The 22,490-nt window shown below is 51.4% G+C and overlaps 2 protein-coding genes across 2 annotated transcripts in view; one reads left to right on the forward strand and one right to left on the reverse strand.

The window, feature by feature from the left end:
• Positions 1-16,064, forward strand: part of LOC131206158 (roundabout homolog 2) — a 34,494-nt gene extending 18,430 nt beyond the window's left edge. Inside the window, exons 3-11 of the mRNA XM_058198595.1 lie at positions 71-217; positions 1,041-1,241; positions 1,560-1,681; positions 3,283-3,430; positions 7,952-8,049; positions 9,268-9,389; positions 11,031-11,211; positions 12,417-12,587; positions 15,867-16,064. Of these exons, the coding sequence (XP_058054578.1) occupies positions 71-217; positions 1,041-1,241; positions 1,560-1,681; positions 3,283-3,430; positions 7,952-8,049; positions 9,268-9,389; positions 11,031-11,211; positions 12,417-12,587; positions 15,867-16,064 (1,388 nt within the window). The remainder of the gene's footprint in view (positions 1-70; positions 218-1,040; positions 1,242-1,559; positions 1,682-3,282; positions 3,431-7,951; positions 8,050-9,267; positions 9,390-11,030; positions 11,212-12,416; positions 12,588-15,866) is intronic.
• Positions 3,771-6,068, reverse strand: LOC131209492 (proton-coupled amino acid transporter-like protein CG1139). The gene is made up of 7 exons (XM_058202575.1): positions 5,921-6,068; positions 5,483-5,539; positions 5,220-5,370; positions 5,024-5,145; positions 4,627-4,947; positions 4,335-4,547; positions 3,771-4,276 (listed from the first exon to the last, which is right to left on the reverse strand). The coding sequence occupies exons 1-7, from the start codon at positions 5,986-5,988 to the stop codon at positions 3,865-3,867; spliced, it is 1,344 nt and encodes a 447-aa protein (XP_058058558.1). The 5' UTR covers positions 5,989-6,068; the 3' UTR covers positions 3,771-3,864.
• Positions 16,065-22,490: the final 6,426 nt, after the last annotated feature.

Here is a 22,490-nt window from a genome sequence, read left to right on the forward strand (position 1 = left end):
TCTCTCTCTCTCTCTCTCTCTCTCTTTCTCTCTCGCTCGCTCGCGCTCGGTTTCGGGGAACCGATAATAGGATTAAGCCACAGCTTCCCGGAGCCATTTATTTCAACAATTGATACCGACGCACCAACCGTTGCACCGAAATTTATGACTCGAGGCCATCTCTACAAGGCTATCATCGGGGACTCGATCGAGCTTCCGTGCCGAGTAAAGGACCTTGGTAAGTACTGCTCCCGGGTGTGTTCTGTGCGTATGTATTGGGTCCAGGGCGCTAAAGCATCGGCCAGTGTAGCAGCTCACCTCAACGTAAATAAGGTTTGGTCTCGTCCTCGGCTTTGGTCTGTCGGAGGCCGGAAGGCTCGGACGCGCTCTCCGTGCATCGAAGCCACAGATTCCGATTGTCGGCCGCCAGTCCTGTGGTGTTACGGTCCCTACGTTCTCCGGGAGTAGCGTTTGTTGGTTTTCGGACCTCCGAAGCCGCCTGCAATGCACGTAATAAGAGCGTCACCGGACTGGCCCGTGCTCGGCGACTTGGAAGCCTTATTTTAATTCCACACTTCCTTTTCCCGGAATCCCGGAGTCCCGGACGGCTGGAGTCTCCCGGCTGGGCTGGCGACTCCCAGGCGACTCGTCGATAACGGATCGATAGCTGACGGCACTGCGCTACTCTGCTACTCCGGGGACGGTACTTGCATGTCGTTAATATTTGCACTGTACTTTGTGTTTTTAATAATCTCCCTTCAATTGGCCCCGGCCCGTCAGGACCATTTAAGGGGAGCCGCCTTCCTGCCGGCGGACGTCGAGGCCCTCCCCTGGTTTGCATGTTAATGTCCGTTCGTTTGCTTCAATTTTCCGATAACGACCAACGGCCTCGTTGTCATTATTGCCATTGTGCACCACGCGGCCCCACACACGGAGGTCCTTTGGCGCGGTGCTCCTGTGTTCCGGTCACGCACCGAACGGTGTGTTGTGGGCTTCCAAGGTCTTCCGGTGGTTTTAGCGCCCGCTGCGGTTACTCCAACTTTCGTGCCATTCCGTTGCAGGATCCTACGTGCTGCTGTGGCGACGGGGGACCTCCGTCCTGACGGCGGCTAATTTAATGGTGACACGTGATCCGAGATTCAAGCTGGTCGAGGGCTACAACCTGCAGATAGCGAACGTGAAAATTCAGGACGCCGGTGATTATATTTGCCAGATCGGTGATAACGAAAGCCGGGATCAGGTTCATACGCTGGAAATACTCGGTAAGTCCGCGACCGGAGTCCGTTACGAAAGGTTTGTTTGTTTGCTTGTTTGGCGCTGGTGCTGCGGGACTGTGCTGCGGTCCTGCTGGATGGTGCGCCATCTAGGATACGCCAATCACCATTTCTGGACACACCGTCCACCGTTGACAGCGGGCGTTGTGGAGCGGTGAAGCAAACAAACGACCAGATCGCGCGGTTCCTCTGCTGTCCGAGTTCCGAAATCGATACGGACACGTCCCCCCCTCCCCCCCCCCCCCCCCCTCTCCCTTTCTCTGTCCCGTGGCCGCTGAGAGCTAATCATAGAACAATATTTTGCAGTCCCACCGACGATACGGGTCGTTCCGCAGAATCGACAAATCACGGCCCGGAAAGGCAGCACCGTAACTCTGGAATGCAAGGCATCCGGCAATCCGGTTCCAGCAATTTACTGGCACAAGAAGGTAAGTGACGTGAGCACCGGATCGACTGCAGCTCCGGTGTGGTGATGCTCCGACCGGAAGTCGGCACACGGAACCCTCTCCCCCTGTGTCTACATCTCTCGCACCGGGCGCCTCTTGTGGTTTATTAGCTCTTCCCCGAGCACGCCGGAACCGGCCGGCGTGCAGGAAGGTTGGCATTCTGTGAAATTTATTTTCCAAATTGATAACACAAATCTCATTTACTGGAACGATGTCGGCGAAAATAGCATCGTAAACCACCTGCCCGTTACATCATTTGCCGTCGCCCATTCGTGCCGATTTACTCGGAACTCGGAACGGCCGCACGGAAGCGTGCTTAATATTTTTCGCACAAGGACAATCAATTCATATTTCGCGAAATTTAAATTTTAATATTCATCAACAACACACACAGTGTGTTCAATTTCGGATTCAAAAAATCAATCGAATGTTATTCGATATCCGAATGAATTGAAGCGTACCGGTGAAAGGGGCCCACTACAGTCGTGGCGTAATATTTAATTACCAAACAGGTCAACGGGTCAACACGGCCGATTCGATTATGACGCTGTGTTCACAGTGCCACACATAAAAAACAATGGCCGCGAAACGGTCAACCGTTTCTGTCCGAATGTTTACACAATCGTTACATACCTCAACGTTTGCTACTCGCAACAACGATCCACGCAAAGGGCGGAAAGCATAGATCGTGTTCGATCAACAGTTCCAGAAGCAAAAAAAAATAGATAAACATTAACGTCCAGATTTAATGAAATGCCACCCGACGGAGCGGGGTGACTGGATCGGCGATAGATGCGAATTGTGCAATCTTTTGCCAATCAATGACGGTACTTTGTAAAAATATTTTTAATTAGTTTTTTATTGTTGTGTCGAGCGCCACCGCCCAGACCAAGCCAGGCGGCGTCCGCGGGAGTTCATTTGATTAAATTTCTCTTCCATTCACTTTTATCTTGTGACTCTTGTGTGCCCGTGCCCACCCGATCCTGGGGCCGTGGGTTCGTGGAAAATTGAAATAAAAATAGATCGCTGGAATACACGGCCTCCGCTCGCGGGGAAAATGCTTTGATGTTTTTGAATTGTTTTTGTTTTTCTCTCCACGCTGGCGCTGGCGGGCATTGTAATTGGGTTTTGGGGGTGCGGTGCGGTGGCGTTGCCACTTTTTTCAATCAAACCCTGTTATTCTAGTGCGATTGATCCATAATGAAGCGTTGGCGAAGGTAATTGAATGGGGTTTTGCATCGTGCAAGTTCCCATCTACCCTTCAAGCCCCGATGAGTGCGCCCGAGCATGTAAAATGTAATTTAAGGAATGGTTTTTACTTTTTCCGTCCTAATTTTCCGTTCACTTCTTGGCTGCTATAAATCATTTTTCACGTCACTCTTCAAAAACCGTGGCTGTGGCCGGGCACCGCCTGTCAGTCACGCAAAAGCCACTGTCAAACCGCCACGGTGTTTGTGGCCGTCGTCGATTTTTGCCAGCCCGACCACGGTGATCAGATGTCAGGAGTGTGTTTCTTCTGTTCTTTTCGTCGTTCGAGAAAACTTCCACTCCACTGATGGACCATTTTCAATTTTCTCACCCAGGATGCCTTCACCGGAGCGTCACATCTGTCCGAGAGTCCGACGCTGGTGCTGGAACGTGTCGATCGGCATCATGCCGGCGTCTATCAGTGCACCGCCGACAATGGCGTCCGGGAAGCGGTCCACGTTGACATCGAGGTGACCGTGCTGTGTAAGTAGACGCCCCGGGGGAAGCCGTCTCAGCATGTCCCCTCATCCGGTTGTCGCCAGCGATACGAAACGAACATTATTTAAATGGAACGACGTGCTTAAGATGTTTCCGGTTGGGCGGCACAGGTTCCCGCGGCCGGCTCAAGGACATTTTCTATTTTTAAATCATTCAAGCGAAGCTTGCGACTGTTCCTAGCCTACATGTCGCTATCGGGGATTTCATTTGGCCATGGTTTCGTCTTGGTAGCTGAAACATTTCCAATTCTTCTAAGCGATTTATATTTCACAAAAATAATGTACCAAAAGCCAGCGGCCGACCAGATCGTTTTCCTATCACGCAGGACCTCACGTACGCGATGCTCCTACTGACCTTCTGACCAACCGTTATCACCAAAAGATCGGCAGACCGTGAATGGCTCCCATCCTATTTATTCTCTATCTATACAACGCGACAATGTTCTCCACACTGGAGATGGCACCCGTGACGAGCAGGAACAGCCCGAAGCACCCGCAGGCCCCGTTCTTGAGCAGCCGCCACCGGGCCCACCCGAACCCGTTCGGCCACCGGTACACCGTGTCCACCACGATCGGGATCCAGAGGGCCAGGATCGGATTGAGGACCGAGCCGAGCAGGCCCATGAACGTGCCCAGGTGCGGTATCCCGCAGGCGGCCGCCATATTGAGGGCCAGCATACCCAACCGCAGGCCACTCTGGGCCCATCCGCTCCACTCCTTCGGCACCCGGCGCTGTAGCTTCTTCCAGGCGATCTCCGTCGGCACGTAGAATATCAGCCCAATCGAAAACAGGACCGCCACGGCCGACAGTACCTGAATGCAGGACACCAACCTGTTGATAGAGAGTTTTTTTACGGAACCCGGGTAGGTTGGACCCACCCCAAACTTACACGTTCTCGGTCGGGAAGTTTAGTATGATGGAGCTCCGAACGTCCTCGCCGTACCGGATGTAACCGACGGCACCGAAGAAGCTGTACAGCACCGCCAGGCAGGCGTAGTTCAGGTTCACGATCCCGGGACATCCGAGGTAGTGCCGCGGGTGGCGCATCTGATTCTCCAGCGGGAATATCAGACAGGTCGCATCGAGGGCAAAGTAGACGACGCTGCGAATTTGTTTTTGGGACATTAAATCAGCCAAATTAAATCATCCGCCGGTCCTCCGGTGTGGGCCCGGACACTTACCCCATGTACGGTGCCACGGAGGTGGCGGATGTCGGGAAGAGCCGGCGACCCTCGAGCGACAGCGGTTCCTGGAACACGAACACCAGCGAGATGACGATGTTGGCCAGGATGAGGAAGCCGGCGATGGCCGAGAACGGCACCAGGTACTTGATCTCGCGGATCTGCGTGATGAACAGGATCGGCACGCCGACCAGCAGGATGTACGTCCGGTCGCTCCACTCCCACCCGGTCCGGAAGTTAATCACCTCGCGCAGCGTCGTGCCGACGAACACGATAAAAACCACGACCGTCGTCAGCATCAGATACCAATCGATGGCGTTTCTGTAAGGTGACGCGGTACAGTGACGGTGAGGACACGAGCACAGACACATACACAAATACGTGCAAACACACACACCTCAACACCGTGCCCATCGTGCGGACCGAGGGCGACCCATAGGAGCACGCCTTTTCGACTGTTTCGCCGAAACCGAGCACCGGAATGCGCTCCTTCTTGCAGATCTTGTACGATGTGCTGACCTAGAAAATGGAAACGGAATGTCCGGACCATTGCTAAATGGGTGGCTGGAGGGGAAGAAGAAGCAGCGGTATACCAAGATGTGGGCACTGTGCGAGCAGAGCATGGCGAAGAAGAACGCCCCGAGCACGCCAAACACCAGGCCGCCGTCCTTGAACGCGCTCGGTACCGACAGGATGCCGATGCCAAGGGCCGACTTCATCACGTGCACGAACGTTCCCAGGGTGCTGTGTCCCAGGGACAAACCAAAAACAGAGACAGAGACAGAGAGAGTGCGCGCCGGTTGAGCATAATTAGCCACTTCCGTCCGTGGCGTGCCGTGCCGAACGATTCACTTACGAGGTCGGGTTCGCCACATCGCGGTGCTGATGCGGATCGTAGCAGGCCTGCGGACGACTGCAATGGCGACGACGATGACGACGACGATGGTACCACCGGCACCAAAAATTCATAACCGAAAACGAAAGCGGAATTTAGAACTAAGCGAGGCTCATCATCTCGCTGACACTGCCTAGCCTAGGGGTTTGCGTTTCCATTTCCGAAATTAAATGCGTGATTTTAATGGTGCCCTTTCTCAAGGGCACCGCACCGGGCGGAATGGAAGCGGGTTCAAATTGTCCTTAGCCGGGGCCCATTATGCTTTGTTTTGATTTCACGCAAACTTCACTCCCGATGGGGTCGCTCGGTTCGTGGTCGGCGACTATTTGGGAGCTGCACAGCACTTTCGGTTCGATGATTTAGTTTTTTAAACACAAACCCAAATTCACATCAAATTACCTGTCAACTTGATTGTGCTTAACGGAGGAAAGTAACTCAACACCTTCGGCGGCCTGATGCTTCTCCATGTCAGCGCCTAGGTCCAGCGCCTGCTACAACTTACACCGTGTCAGTGAAGTGCGCAAATCACAAATCACATCACAGACACCCCGTCGGCTCGAGCGCAGCGATCGAAGTGACGCGCGAAGTGATGGAATCAATGGCACTGGACAGCATCACCGCCGCCCGAGCGAGCATCGTCAATTGACGAGCCCCTCCAATCGGACCTCGGCTAATTGATTTGATGTACACGCGTGTCGTCGACTTAACAGACCACCGAAAAAAAAACGGCAAACATTTTACGATGCTTCGCGCCACGCTTGGCAACACGTTTATGTTGAGCCCAGTCTGGGCCTACTACGCCTCGAGTGACGTAGGGCTCATCATCTCATCTCACCGAGCGCACTCCGCGATGGAACAGGTTTCCGGCCAGCCAGTGGAGGCACACGAGAAAAGGGGGAAGCCCTCCACGAGTTGTCTTACGCAATGAAAACAATAAAACTCGTCATCCGCCGTCAGTGCGGTGAAGATCGCGGTTTCGTTTTCGCGGATCGCACCACCGCCGAGTGCCGATTACGGTTGTGGTCTGCCCAGCGGTCCAGCGGTGTGCGAATGCGGTGAAACGGTTTTTAAATTACTCTCGCACGGCCGGGACGGGGCCAGACACCACCAATTACATCGACGACCCCTAGGAAGGGACGCCGTATGCTGCGCATTTATTTGGGTCAAGGGCTGACGGACTGACGGGGCCCGAGCAGTGCGTGTGGAGTCATTTACAACCGTCAAGAATGTCTGATTGCGTTTCGAATTCCACTCCACGTGCGCGTAAAAAGCAAACTATGCGCCACAGCAATTATGCTCAAGAATGTAGCGCACACTTGTTAAAAACGGTGGCACGTTGAGTGGCCGATCTGTACATCAAAATTGCATTTAGTCTGCTTCGCCGGCCACTGGTCGCAGATGATAACGCTCTTAATTACGTGTTTGAGCTTGTTGAATAATTAAAATATTTCATACCGTTCGATTCGTTCCGAAGGAGAACGGTTCGGTTCGCCGGCAACGGCTTTCGAGGAAGATGTCGGAGCAAAAATCGAACGCGAAACGCGATCCGCGGTTCAATAGGCAACGTAATTTGGGCCGGGAATGATGCATATGCATTTGCGGGGCTCATAAGCCCGGATGCTGCCCAAACGCTGGAATGCAGCTGCGAGCCAGAAGCCAATAATGTTTGACTCGCTCCCGGGTTCCCGGGACGGCCACTCGATCGATTCGAATGCTCGAAGCACCCGTTCACCCGGGAGCATAAAAATGTGTTTACCTTTATTCAAATTTCTGTGCATTGGCGTATTTCTCAATTTGTTGCATTCACAATTCGGTGTGCGCATATTCCCCCCGGGTTGCCGCTAACGACAAGGAAGATGCTGCAATCTTTGGCCGGCTCCTGCATACGTGTCCCGGGCCAGACTCGGCAGTCTGCTGATGGCAGTCCTCGTGGGCCACCGTCTCCCGAGGGGGGAACCGTAACGAGTGTGATCGTTACGCCGAAGGAAGCGGTGCGCTCCCGGTGGAGCATAGCGTCACGAAAATTGCATAAACACTTAGTTGAATATTTGTGCCGTACCGTGGTTTCCGTTTGCTTTTCCGCTCGAGATGCACCACGGGGACGAATGTCCCGTGAGGTGGTTCGAAGAATCGGTGTGCACCACCATAAACAAGGACCATTGAGAGTGGGATCCGAATTTTCCGGTTCCCTTCCTGTGCCAGTCCAATAAGCTCTACACCTGGTTCGCCATTAGAACGGAACACAATCGAACACCACAACCGAAAGGCACATAAATATGCTCGATAAACGCACCGAGGCGAGTCGAGATCGCGACTTTCCTGCTTTTTGACCCTGACACATCAAACGGCGCACGAATGGGGCGAATCATTTGATTCACTTTCTCGCGCACATGTTTTAATGCCAAACCTCCGTGTTCCGTTTATTTTCAGCTCCACCCGACATTACGGTCGAGAAAACGTGGGTCCACGCCAGCGAGGGCTTCGACATCGATCTGGCGTGCATCGTGCACGGTGACGTGAACTCTGAGGTAAGGATTCATTAAAACTTTCGCCCGACTCACCAACGCCAGCAATAGATAGGGCCTTGCGAAGAGCAGCCCGGTTTCGGGCAATATTCTCATAATTGTTGCCATTTCGCTGGTAAACACGGGAAACTTGGTCGGGCATCGTTCGCCGGGAGCATTCGCCGCTGCACTTTAAGTGCATCGTCGCGCGCGTGTGTGAGTCAAAACGTTAGGCTCCCAGGACGGGCACACAACATCTCTGTCAACTCGAATTCGCGCTCGTACACTCGAAAGCGAAAGATCACGTTACGTACTTCGGGTAACTTCAGCAGCTTCAAGTTCTTCTTCGGGCTGACTGTTGTTTACACTGTAGTGCGCCCACCATTCCGGGTTGTCTAACTCACTCAACGTTCGCACCGTTATGTTGCGATGCGTTTAAGACTTTCAGACCGGTGTAATAGTGTACGCCGGTGCCATTGTCTCGGGCGGACCGGTGTGCCTGACTGTTTTACAAAGATGTGACAAGTTTTCTGTCAAACTTTTTAATGCTTCGGAAGGGAAGTTTTCGTTGTGTTTTCTTTTTCGTTTCCCTTGCTCAGCGAGGATTCGCGTGACGGGATTTGTCAAAAGAATTTCGAAAGATATATTTACCCTCCAGCAAACCGAGTTCGCGCATTGTGGGACGCGCTAAAGGTCACGTTGATTTCACCGTCAAGGAAAGGTGATAAAATTCAGTTACGGCAAGTTAATGGCAACAGTGTTAACACAACTTTTAACAAGCACTCGTACAAATTAATCTTATTGTAGAAGCGACATTCAGCGCTGGAGAACTAGCTCCGGTTGTGGTATTCGTCGAGGTATCGTTTCGTGAAAGTGTGACCACGGAAATTCTACATTTTCTGCATTCGACAAACAATGCACCGGGGCGTGGGTTGGAGATAAATATACCTCAGGTTTTTCTGCAGCCTCCGGAGAACACACAACTTTGGCGAAGGTTAATTAAAAGTTTACCGTGCCCTAGTTTGGCGCATTGACGCTTCTAACGTTTCTACTCGTTCCCGTGTGATCAACTTTGTTCTCATGTCCTGAAACAAAACACCTCCATAGTTTGCGCTTCCGAGCGGAATCCAATCGCGAATAGAAAATAGATAGTGGCCAAGTGGTGATCTTATAGCGAAACGCCTTAACGATGCTTTTCCGTTTTCGTAACATTATTTGCTCTTTCTGCGTCCTCATTGGCAGATGCTGTGGTACCAGAACTCTTTCCTGCTGGACCCGACCGACCGTCGATCGATGTTTTCGAAGGCAGACAAATATACGCTCAACATACGGAACTTCCAACAGTCGGACTTTGGCAACTACAGGTAAGCTGATGGTGCCGCGCGGGACACAAAAACGAACGGGTTTCAACAACGGGACACTCAACAAATCGATTTTTATGGGAAACCTCTACCCATTTTGTCCTCAGCCTCTCGTCCTATTTTTACCCCTCTGAATCGCACGGTGAACTGCAAAGGATTCGCGGGACAGTTAAGTCGTTAATACGTCTACAAGTTGAATTAAAGCATTTTAATCGTTCCCCCCGCCGAACTCACGCAATGGCCGCAAAGGATAACTTTTCGAGGGCCCCAAACGATGGGCGTTCGGCACCCTTCCCTACTCGCGTTGTACAACTTTTGGGCCCCCGGACCGGATGACGATTCCGTGATGATAGAATTTGACGGACAAACTTTGACTGACTGGCCGTGATTTGTGTCCGTAATGACGGCGAAGGTCTGTGACTAAACGTGGACGATGTTAATAGTGACGGTTGTTACCGATACAGAATGGAATAGACCTTGGACCTGCTTTATCTTTAAACTCACCACTGCCTATCGTAGAGATTTTTAGGCTAGCGGTTGGTTTAATTTCCTAAATATTTGAAAGGCATAGTCTTAAAATTAGAAGCGACTGCAGTGGTCAGACGCACTACGGCGCCTGAACTGCGAAATGTTTAAACGACCGACTCGACATCGACGAAAATGAGCGTCTCTCAAATATGCAAGCCAATTTCCGCCTCGTCCTTAAGCGCTCGAGCATCGCCCGGCAAACCGAAGTTAGGAAATGAGAATACCTTTCATTCCTATGGCGATGGCCATCTATACAGACCGGTAGAGTTTGGCCACAGCAACGCACCTTTCATCGCATCTTAAGGCGACTTTTAAAAACGTTCCAACCCCCAATAAAGATTTGTATTTAAAAATGAGTTTTTCACCACATAAAACAGCCGATTAGTGTGGCCCTCGTTACCGAAATGCTCACTGTGGCCACAAACTCGTGAATCGATTTTTTTTTTTCGGCGTGAATTTCGTGCTGCAGCAGATCACATTCCATAAATAACGGCATTTAGGCCCATAAATTTGGCGCAATTAATAAGCGCCATCTAGCGGCCGCACGGTGGCATGTTTACGACGGACGTCAACGTTTATATTAAAAGATTCACTTTTTTAACGACTTTTAATAAAACTGCAAACACGCACACAAATTTATCGGAGTCTAACCACACGACAGTGGCCGCTCCAAGTGCGAGCGTATACAGCGTACAGGACATCCGGATAAGTCTCGTCCTACTTCCTTCACAACGCAGCGACAGCACTACGGGCGTATGGAAGATAATAAATCTCGTCTTAATTTTATGATTTACGGTCATGAAAATTGCAGGAAGTTTCTCGCTCTCTCTCTCTCTCTCTCACGTCCCGCTCCGTCGTGCTGGCCACTGATTGCGGGAGTTGAGGAAAAATTGCAAGCCAAACGAACACAATTAAAGCCCGCCGAGCGGTGGCCGCAACAACGCGTAGCTCTCGTGTTAATGACGCCTTGAGGAGTTCCCAGGTCCGCCCCGTTGGCGAAAGCCTTCCCTCTCGAACTCGGGGAAAAAGTTTTCCTCATCGACGATGATCGTTCCTTATCCGCCCGGCTCTTATGGGCTCTCATTTTCCTTCTGGGTTTGCCTTCGCTCGTTCCAGCTGTGTGGCCGACAATGCCTTGGGCCGCACGAAGAAGTACATCGAAGTTTCTGGCCGTCCCGGGCCGGCCGCGTTCCTGTCGCCGGCCTACAGTAACTATCTGGATCGCTACAATCTCACCTACACGATAGAATCCATCCCGCCGCTGGACGAAATCAAGCTGCTCTACCGAAAGCTGATGGTGAGTCCTCACTGTGAAGGGTTCCGCACTTAACCGACTCCACCGTTTAGTCTTTTCAGGATTTTGTTTTTCCGTTTTTGAAACAATTAAATGAAACCAATTTTCAAACTGCCTCCGGAGAAAGTTTCGAGCAGGGCGCATGAATAAGTTATCAAAGCGAAGAAAACTATCCAAGCGAACGAAGCAAGATTTTAATCATTAAATGACATTTTTACGTCAACTCCAAATACGCTGCTCATTGCCACCGCACCACCAGCCAGGGGAAATCCTTCCCTCGGACAGCGAGTCCGGTCCTCCCGAGGGCTGAAGACTGAACGTAATCGCATTAACGTTGATTACGAAAAGGCTTACCGAGTCCTTAGGCCCTTTTCGGTGGGAGCTTTCCCGAGCTCCCGAGTTAGTTTATCTATTTTTAATGACCACGTCCCGGTTGGGGGTGGTGGTGAGCATGTGAGCACTCGACGAAAGCCGCGGACTTCACTCGAGACTTGTCATTCATTTTTGAAATCCACCCACCTTGGGGACTTCCGGTTGGTGGCCACAATTTTTACTGTTTCGCTGTCACGCTGAAAACATCAATTCGCTAGACTTTTACGCCGTTTTAAAGCATAAATTCGCTATCCCAAACGGCAGCAGAAGAGTGCACTTCAACGTTTAAAGCCCCAAACGAAATGAGCTGCACTTCGCGTTTGCCTAAAATTAATTTCGCTTTTCCATTTACCTTTATCACACTTTACACTTTATTTAATACCCGGTTCTCTCGCTTTCTCTTTCACATTTTCACTCCAATCTTCACTGCATCGTGCGCCTCGGTCACCATTTTCATCACTGGGCCGTGTGGGATTATTTATCATCGGTCAACAACGGCGTCGGCGACACCACCGGACAATGTTTGGATGGATCATCACGCAAATCTCGACCCCCGGCTCGGCTCGACCCTATCGCCCGGGCACGACACGACAAAACCTCCCTCGGCCTGTCGGAACGGAACGTGATGTGATTTTTTCCTGCTTCTTCCGTCCGACACTCTCCGATCAACCGATGATGATGTGGTGTTGACGCGACGACAATGCTCCGGCGATGCGCTACGATGATGGTGGCCACGGTGATGATGATGTGCTTTTATGTGGCAACAATGCACGTACGAACCCCGGGCGGTGGTGCAACTGCTCGAAACCGAAACCTCAAACCGCTCGGAATTGCAGATGAACGAAACATATCAACATCCGGGCAGCTGGGAGGACACGATTTTAGTGCCAACATTAACCAGATCCGATGCGACCCATTTTATTATGTCGCATGTGATAAGGGGACTCTCGCCGAACTCGGTCTACGAGGTCATGATCCAGGCCCGGAACGTGCACGGCTGGAACGAGGTAAGTGCCGGCCCGGCGAGCCCGGCTCTTTGGTTGAATTTTATTTTCACGGCAGAAGTTCACCGGAACCGCCGGGGTTCCGTGACAAGGGGTTTTGTGGTCGGTCGGTACACGAATTTCGAGTTGAGAGCCGCGCTTCCTGAAGTTGATGAATTGTTTCATTACACGTGGCAAATGTGTACAAGAGCTGGCGTACGTACGCCAGGCCTGCACGGCGCCAGATTATGGCCCCAGCTGGAGATGGAATTTAAATTCGAGGAAATTTGTCACCCGCCAACGACAGTCAAGATTTGTGTCGTAAGATGAATGATGACGGAGCGAGCGCGCGCGCGCGCCAGAAATGGCCCATTGCCCGTGAGAATACTTTCCGGTTGGCCGGGGGTTTAGGGACCACCGGTGCGTTGGAATACGAATTTAAAAGTTAAATTCACGCACCGAACGGGGCTCGTATGAGGAGCGAAGCGAAGCCTAGCCCTTTCCCCGTACGGCTTGATAGTGCGCTCTGGCCCTTCGCTCCTTTTTTTATTGGCTTCGAAGAAGATTAATTGCATTCCATCGCTTGCGAAGAACGATGACTTCCGATGTGCCGACTGTGTGTCGGAACACATTTGTCATGGTCTACACGCGCGCGAGGATGATGAATGTGGTCACAATTAGCTAACGGGTCGAGGAATTCTAATCTGTGCGAGGCCGAGATTCGGATACCGAGAGTGATATTTTATTCAACAACCCAACCGGCGACCGGTGGCGACCCCGGCAGCGGTTTATTCGCCGGAAACGAAATGAAACGGCATCTCGGAAAGTCTCGGTCCGCAGTGGCGATAAATTTTCCGGCACAACCTGTGGAATGGACTGGACCGTATTTTGCAGCATCATTTGCGGATCATTTCGCTGCATGGCCCTGCCCTGTATGAGTTGCACCTTTTTTTTGGAGCTGAAAGCTAATCAGCCCAACGATTTATTCAACGGTCTTTAAAGAGTCCGGCGAAATGAGGGAACCTTCCAGAAAACAAGGTCGTTTTGGTAGGGCTTACGCCAAAAAAAAAACGAGCAAAGCAATTCATCGATCGATTCGACTAAAAACACGGGTGTTCCGTTCAAATCCGACCGTAAGATTGTGTAAGATAATTTTTATAGCCATTACTGGGCCACCATCTCGTGCGAAGCAGACGAAAAGTTAACATGTTTTTCCCGGGACCAGAGAACTTGCCGGCCGGACTCTCGGGGCTCGGCAGCAACAACAACAACAACATGCAAATGATATCCCGGCAATCAAAAACATATTTCACCGTAAGCTCAAATATCTTCTCAACGGTCGTTTCTTTTTCCGGCGCCTCTTTCTTACTCGTGTTACTACGGCCGGCCGGCCGCCGAACCCCTGCTGGAACCATGGACCGAGCCCGCCGGTGGGTCAGTTTATTTCGTGCCTGCCTAATCCTTATTATCATAATAAACATGCTCTCTCTCTCTCGGGCGTTCACCGGGCAACTTCTGGCGCACACCACAAGCGGCCGAAGCCGAAAGTTAAGCGCTGCCAACAAGTTCCTTCACCGTTAAGCCTCGCCGCGGAGCAAAAAACAAAAAAGGAACCCGGCAGAGAATCCCGGCGAAGATGTCGAGAACTTCGATCTGTGTGGCCAAGCCGCCCGTGGCTGCATTAATTTTCCCTCCCCAGCGCGGCCGCGTCGAGAAGATTCAAATTCTACGCCAGCTTTTGGCCGTCCGCGGCATAACTCTCGCCGGCCATGTTTGGAATACGAAAACACCGAAGAGGCGCCCACGCCTCGGCCCCCTCAAATGGGTGGACATTTATTTCGTGGGCCTCGGGAAGGCCATTCTCTTCGGTCTGGTATGATGGATAGAATAAATAAACGGCCGGCACGCTTGACTAATGTCGACCGATTTGCCTTCACCGATTTTTGGTAATGGATTAATGCGTCAACCGAGCCAATCCCCCGTGACTCAATGCCTAAGCCAGCAAATGATAGTTACTAATGTGCCATTAACTGGCCACCGGGCGCTTTATGTCGGTCCCCCTTTTGTGTGTCGAGATTTATGAATTCCGAATATAATCGATATTTACGAATGCGTCTCGCTTTGGCGCGGACCGATGAGCTGGCCGGAAGGCCAGCCAGAAGTACCGAAAAGGAGCTGCTTCTTATCAGTAACCACCAAAGGCCGCTTGAAGCAGCAGCAGCAGCACTAAGGATAACTATTTAAATACGCATCCGCAACCGAGAGCGGGCTTAAATCCGGTCACCTAATCGAATAACCTTTGGCGGGGACCGAGTACCCCATTTTTGGGGCCGATCCGGCGAGCGATCCGTTCGCGTGGGCACCGCACCGGAAGGGCACACAATGGACTTAATTTCTGGTGATCATTAATTTCAACTTGTTCCATCATCACAATAGATTAAATCGTATTGTTCACTGCTAAACAACTATTAAACCGATTATCATTAGCAGCAGTAGAAGCGACCCTTTCCGCGGGGTGGGGACGGACGGAGGCCGCAACCGCGACACGGCGACCCGACCAACCGATAAGAGGGGATCAAAGTAGAGCGGCCGCTGAAGCGCTTTGCCGAAGGGTGGAAATAGTATCCTCTTGAATTAATTATTTCTGCTCATCACCACCATTCGGCCGACGGCGGCGTGTCTGGCATTAATCCCGACCCCGATCGTTTCCAGACCGGGGCTTCCGGGGACGGCTTGGCGCCCTAAGGCGCCCGACCCCGAGCTGGGGTGGCCTAATAGTTTCTCAGAAAGGCGTGAAATATCCATTATAAACGATATGTATGGCGGCGGATTTGATTAATTCGATTTGGTGGCCGGATGGGCCTGGCCGCCTTGAGCGAGAGCTGAAGCTGCCCGTGGCTGATTGAACATCTCTCGAAACGGGCCGCGCGTGTGTATCCTTGGGCCGGTCGATTGATTTATTTAACATTATTCGCGCCCCATTTGTCATCGATCACGGCGCGCCCCGGCCCAGCGTGCGAAATTGCTTTAATGGAGGCGCCTGGTGCCGATGGAGGCGCACGGTCGTTCACAGTCCCCTCTTTCGCGTGCCCCTAATTAAATGCGGAACCATGGCGGCCGAAGCACCCGAAAACTAATGACCTTCTGCAACGCGAAGCTAATAAAAATATAAAAATAGCGCCCGGGGGTTTTGTTTTTACCATCAACTTTAGTTTAAGGATAGGGTAGAACCCGGGGTTTGTTTAACGATTTCCCATTGAATCATTTCCTCCTTTACCGGGCTGTGCTCCCCGTTCGTTCCAGATCAGTGATATTCACCAGTTCTACACGCGCAATTTCGATCTCAGCCCGAACGAGCTGGAATTCGTAATGAGCTCGATCTCGAACAACGGCCAACCGAAGTCGGGCGTCGCGTCGGAATCCTGCTACCGGCTGCTGCTTTCGGCACTCGGGCTCGTGCTCATCATCTCCACCGGTGCCGTTGGGTCGGGATTCGTTTAAATGCCGGGCCGCGCCCGCAACAGCGTCGTCGGGTATGTTAACCGATTTAGTTAAACGATGATTGGACTTTTAACAACGCGAACGCCACCACCAAGCCCGGGGGCGGTTTGGTGCCGAATTAATTTTCTCTCCAAGAAACCACCAGCACCGTCATCGCAATCGTCCACACAGTGTAAAGTAAGATTAGCGGTGTGCCCTTTAAGCGACGGAACGCAAGAAATTAGAACTTGAGACGGTGCATTTGTAGCATTTGGTGTCTGATCGAAAAACAATGCAAAAGGTGATATAGTGTTAGAGACAGATACTGCGAGCAGAAACGAGACAAGACTAGAATCTGATTTTTAATTTCACAATCCTGCAGTGTGTGTCCCAGAGTGTGTGTGTGCGTGTCATTGGCCGGTGTCGGAATCGGTCAACCGTAGGCTTAAGTAGAAGGTAGCACTATCTGTACGTCTCAAACCGCCGTATGTGTTAGCCAAAGAGAAATGCCGCGTTCGTAGTAAATGTGGAATATTCCCGGCGAGAAATCTGTGGTCTAAGGGACGGTGCTGGCCAATTGATCATTAACGCCCGACCGGCGGCGGCCAGTAAATATTGACTGTACATTACACCGCAACCCATTAATCAGCATTAATCTGGCGAAAGGCGCATCGTAAAACACCTTCCGACAGGACACCGCATTCTGCCGGCCCGGCAATCCCGGCGCGGCCCATTCCGGATATTGGGGCGCGTGAAGTTCGGGTCCACAAATCCCTCGACCGCCACCGTGCGCCGCTAATGGACTTTTGGATGGATACCCCTTTGCCCGGGGGCGAACCTCTGGCCGCCAGGATGTTGTCCCCAGAGTGTTGGTAAATTTTTAATTCGAACATCAAAAACCGGAAGCTTTTACTAACGAACCACTTCGCGTTCCACCCATCCGACGGACGGCAGCTCGGGAGAAAATGCGAAAACAAAAAGTTACTCTGGCCGGGCGTCCTGGGGACGCCCGCAAACAAAGGTTTCCTCCGTCGAACGGCTGGAATTCAATCACCCGGGCAAATCCTCCCGGGACCTCCGGGTGCTGCGGTCAATCGGCCGGCGCGCGAACCGGGCGAAGATGAAAACTTCGATGAAAACCACCTTGCGGATGATGGATTTCCATCCTCTCTGGCCCGGGGTTTCCGAACCCGTGTGCGTTCTTAGCGCGCTGGGTGAAGTTTTTCGGCCGAAGGCTTTTCCGAAGCCGCCACGCGGATCGACCCGATCGAACGGACCCGGATGTGGTCCCCGAGCAGCCGCTTCACGTAATGTGGCAAAGGTTTAGCGGGCAGTGAGACCCGTAAGATCACCCAATGGTGGTGGTGGACACATGGAGGACACTAAGAAAACGGTCCTAGAGCCTGACCGCCCTTGGCAGCGGATTGGCAAAAGTTTTCCGAAGGCCGAAGAGTGATGAATCTTTGATTTGAGAGAGGGACAGAGGGGGAAAGAGCGTGAAGGGGGGGAAAAAACGTTAAAGTGCCTTATCTATAAATAAATCGAAAACACTTTGGCCATCGGATTCGGATTTGGCGTCATCGCCGTCGCAGGATCCGAATGAAGTTCACACTCTTTTTGTGGTACCCAAAACCCGGACACGAATGATTATGAACGGCCAACAAGTCAAACTTTAAACTAAACTCGTAAAATGCGTACAGTATTTTTGAATAAATGGAACGAAACAGAGAGAGAGAGAGAGACAGAAGGAAACCATTTGAAGCTCATCCCAAAGCTCATCCAATTGTTTTAGAACTGCTTAGCGTACGATTGCCACTATTCTGTTGCCACGAAAGCTCTGATTTGCTCGTTAGCTAAAACGTGCTATCTTTTACATTGTACATTAAATCGTCCAGATGGAGCCAAACCCGCGTTTAGGAATGTTTTGCCACACGCTTTCAGTTAAATTTATGTTTAACGAATCGGCCAACCAACCATTCGTGTTAGTCAACCGTCAATCGTTCATCAAAATCATCGTAAAGCAAAAAAGTCACGTGAATGTATAGTCGTAATTAGCGCCATTTTACACTCGCATCATCGCCACCAACCCGTCGGCCGTAGAGCCGGAGGAAACTTTATCAGCATTCAATTTGCGAAGTAAAATGTTTAAATTAGTCGGCCAACTTTTTGTACATAGGTGGAGAAAAAAAGAATTGTGGAATCATGAGGGTATTCAGGAGACAGGCAGGAGACTGGTAGACAGGGCGCCAGAGCACGGTAGATATATTTCGTCCTTCCCTCCCAGAGCCCGGAAAAAGAAAAAAAACACTAAACAACAGGACACACACAGCCCCCCTGCACGTTTGTAATACCTTTCGTATCGTAGCTGTCTCGTGGGTAGCGTGGTAGCATTGCACCTGTGTGCCGTTTGGTGGCCGCCCTGTAAATAGTGCATTACACCATTTTATGGAGGGACGACGAGGTGCGTCCGCGTCGGACGCTAATTGCAAACCAATTGATTAGGAGCGAGAGGTGAACGAGGAAAAAAAAACAATGGATAACCGATGAAACCGCGTGGAAATTTAACGTTCCCTAGCTGCGTATAACAAAACAACAAACAGTAAACATGTGTATAATGTATCAGCCAATAGAAATAAATGAAAATAATACATCAAAACAAAGGTACCGATCCAATCGTAGGTGTTTTGCATGATTGTTAATTACGGTAAACAATAATTAATTCATGGCAGGGTAAATTGAATAATTCTGGGTAAGTAGCATTTATTAATTTTAGATTCCTACAAAAAAAATCGCTACAAAATCAGCGACTAAAACTAATAGGCTACCATATCCGAAACAGAAGGCAGCATCATTTAGTACAGATTTAGTACAAAACATGAGCTTTTTCATACTTTCGTGAAGCTTTTCAAAAACTTCTGAAAATTTTCACAACTTATGAGAAGCTCTCGTCATTTCATGAAATGTTTCAAATTGTAAAACAAAACTCGTTTAAACATCATTTACTTTTGTTTCCTAATCTCCAAACAATTCTTGCTTGGTTATCTTTCACAGTTTCCAGCCTTCCGCTGGCCGGCCGGATCTACCCGGGAACGAATCGAACGTGTCGAAACTCCGAAACCCAAAAAACGGAAAAGGTAGCATTAGCAACGCCCACATCGTTACCATCAGTTGCGCCACCATCGACAGCCTTTACCACGGGTGCAAGTTCCGGTTACGCGTGTGGCTTTCAAAAACTTCCTAATGACACTCTCGGCAGCGGCGGTCATAAAGCAGTAGCAGCGGTGGCTATTAGGTCTGGCTTCACGGCAACCCGCAACGTGTCCGTCCGTTAGTTGATTAGCGTCCCGGCCATCGAACGACGTGGGTCAAGCATGCAGCGGTAGCGGCGTGGGAAAAAACGGCCACCGAGAAGGATGCAGATTACCCTCTGTGTGGCCTATAATTTATGGTTTGCAAATTACGTCCCGTGTAATTAAAGAAACACCCGAGGTTGATGGACACCGAATGTAGGAGGAAAAAAAAACCCGTACACAACTGGATCAGATGAAAAGAAGGAGCATCCTATCTCGAACCGTGGCCGGCCCGCGCTGCAGACGACCTCGATGGGCTGGCAAAACATTGATGGGTTTGGCCGTTACCCGACAGCCGACCGCCACTGAGCTCGGGTTTTATTCGCATAATAAAATCCACTCCAGTGGACTGCCAAGGGGTTGCGCCAGCGCCAGCGGGTTGGTGCAAGATTACGGGTGATAAAACGGAGCTTTATGTCCGCTAATAACTGTAAACAAATTCCTCCACCAGCCTCGGTCGGCTGGGTCGGGATGGTGTGTTATTTGGCACAAAGTGCATTTCAAAAATTCCGAATCGCCCCCCCAAAAAGGCACCGGAAACCGGATTCATCCGGAGCCCGCGTTTGCATACCTTCGATGATCGCGCACCGGTTTGGCGATCGGTCTGCGTGTTCAATAATTAGATAAAGTATGCCAATAAAAATTAATAATTGATTGCTTTTGTGTAGCAAAGCCGAGCACCGAAAGGCCGAAACCGGGCGCTCCGAGTCCACGGGCTGGTATCCTGCACCGGGCCGATGATTGCTGTTTGGTTAATCAGAAATAATTTCCGTCCAATGTAACGGGCAATAATTAAAGAATGGCCACTGTTCCGGTTGTTGTTGTTGTTCCTGCTCCTGTTCGGCGGTGGCGGTGGGCATGATCTGCGGTTTGGTTTTTACATTAATCCACACATTTATGTTGTGCGCCCCCGGGGCGCGGTCGCAGCTGGTGGCCGGTGGACGAAAAGGACCCAGCATGAATGGCATGCGGCAGCGCAACTTTGAAAAGCAATTACAAATTCTTGTTGAGCACTTCATCAACCGCATTAATGCAGTTCACTGCTTAAAGGTTTTGGCCTGAAAGGAATTAACATCAATTACGCGATCGGACCACGCGCGTCCAGGGAACAGGAAACGCGCGGTCCTGCCGACCGGGTATCATCGCGGTCCGTTTTAAATTACACCGTAATGATGATTAAAGCGCAGTAATGAGTTCTCTTGCGCATTCGAGTGGCCGTCGTTTTGTTCGGGCAGCTCGGAAGCAGCTGGCTTTTGATATCAAAATCATATTTTCAAATAAAAGTAATCTTCCGTCCCGTAGATCCGATGGCATCCGGTGGCATCCGGTGTGGCTGTATTGATGGTCACGTTACTCTTCGATTCCGTTTCACCACGGGCATGGGGCATAATTTGATGGTAGTTTTTGTTTGGAATTTTTAAAATTAATTTAACATCGATTAAAATGAGATAACCAAGAGCACCAGCGAAGGAGACACGAAAGGGCTGATCAGCAGATGGCCAAGCCGAGCCTTACATATTTGTCCACCGGTTTGCTCTCATTGAAAATTTAGATTCGAGATAAGTTAAACGGTAAAGAGTCAGCTGACCATTGAACGAGAAATATGGGACCGGTTCCCGGTGGACCGCAATCAAGCCGCAATCGCTGATGGCTTTTGCTCACATGGCGCACTGCAAAATTCATCACTCATATTGACCGCCCACCCCGGTACCGAGATACTTTGAGGCATCAAATTGAACGGAACCGGGCAAAGACAAAACAAAACAAAAAGCAAACAAACCGCCTCAGCCACGGTAGAAAGCAAACTCCGGCCCGGCTCGGCCGGTGGTATGGCTTATCACTTGACTTTACCGAGGGAATGCAACCGACCGCGGGGGCCACGGGAATGCCGGAGGCCGATCCCACCCACGGTAGAGGGAAAAAGAACGCCCAACGCCCAACGCGACCCCAACCCATCACTCGCTTTCGTCGCAATTCCCTGCAGACACCAACGTCGCTGACGACGACGACGACGACGACAAAAGCCGACCCCGGTTCCCGGTGGGATCCTGGCCGGCCCCGGTGGCCTCCCACCGGTCGCTGGCGTGCGCGGTCGGAAAATGATTGTTTTACAGAATTTTACGATGTTTATCTTCAAAACCATCCATCGAGTGAAGGTTCCCGGACGACGACGCACGAAAGGACGCTGCCGCTCCGCTGGGGGCGCGGTTCACCCCCATGACGGGCGAATATTCGAAACGGAACACATCCGAAAAACCCTTCGGCACTGAAAACCTTTTTCCCAGCCGCCCGCGCGCCCTCGGTGGAAGTCAACGACGGCCCAACCCGACCACCGACCGGGCGACGGGTCCTGTCGCCTCGACGTCGACTGTTTTTTCACACGCTCCAGTGGAAACTCAATTTTTCCTACCCCCACGAGCGGAACAACATCCAACAACCTCATCGGGACCCCGGCGACCGTAAAACAACAAGCCCTGGGCTCGCCCCGGTCCTGGTTGCGGCACTCGTGGCAAGTCAGCGGCAGCAGCAACACGGCGAAAAGGAAAAGAAAAACCGACACAACATAAAAGGGCGGAAAAGAAACACATCACCCACCGGCACCGGGGCACCGGCAGCAGCAGAGTCTGTTTTCGATGGCTCTTATCGCAAACACGGCCACCGCGGCACGGCACTGGCCCAACGATCACTTTCCCTCCGATGCCACCCTGGTCGCCGTTGTCTTCGTCAGCTAAACGATGAGCCATTTTTCCGGCCCGCGTCTTAAAGTGCAAAGGGTTGATGTGGGGCCGGCCACTGTTGTCGTCCCGAAATTGGCCGCTCGCTAGGCTCATAAATCATCGGCCGGGGCCACGGCCACGGCAGCATGCGTATATGAAGTCGTACGCGCCCGGAGACAGAAAGTTGAGAAAGTCGAAGCACCTTTATCTTCATCGTCATCGTCTTCGCCGAAGGTAGGGTAGGTGAGGCCCGGCGGCCGGCCAGGATTTTAGTACGGCCCCCTATAGCGGCGGCGGCCAGCAGTCGTATGGATTTTATGGGGCCGAGTAGGGAAATTTTGGGGCCAATTTTTATGCGCTTTTGTGCGTAGTTATGATAG

This window comes from Anopheles bellator, chromosome 1, assembly GCF_943735745.2.
Source record: "Anopheles bellator chromosome 1, idAnoBellAS_SP24_06.2, whole genome shotgun sequence".
In the NCBI taxonomy this organism is placed as follows: Eukaryota; Metazoa; Arthropoda; class Insecta; order Diptera; family Culicidae; genus Anopheles; species Anopheles bellator.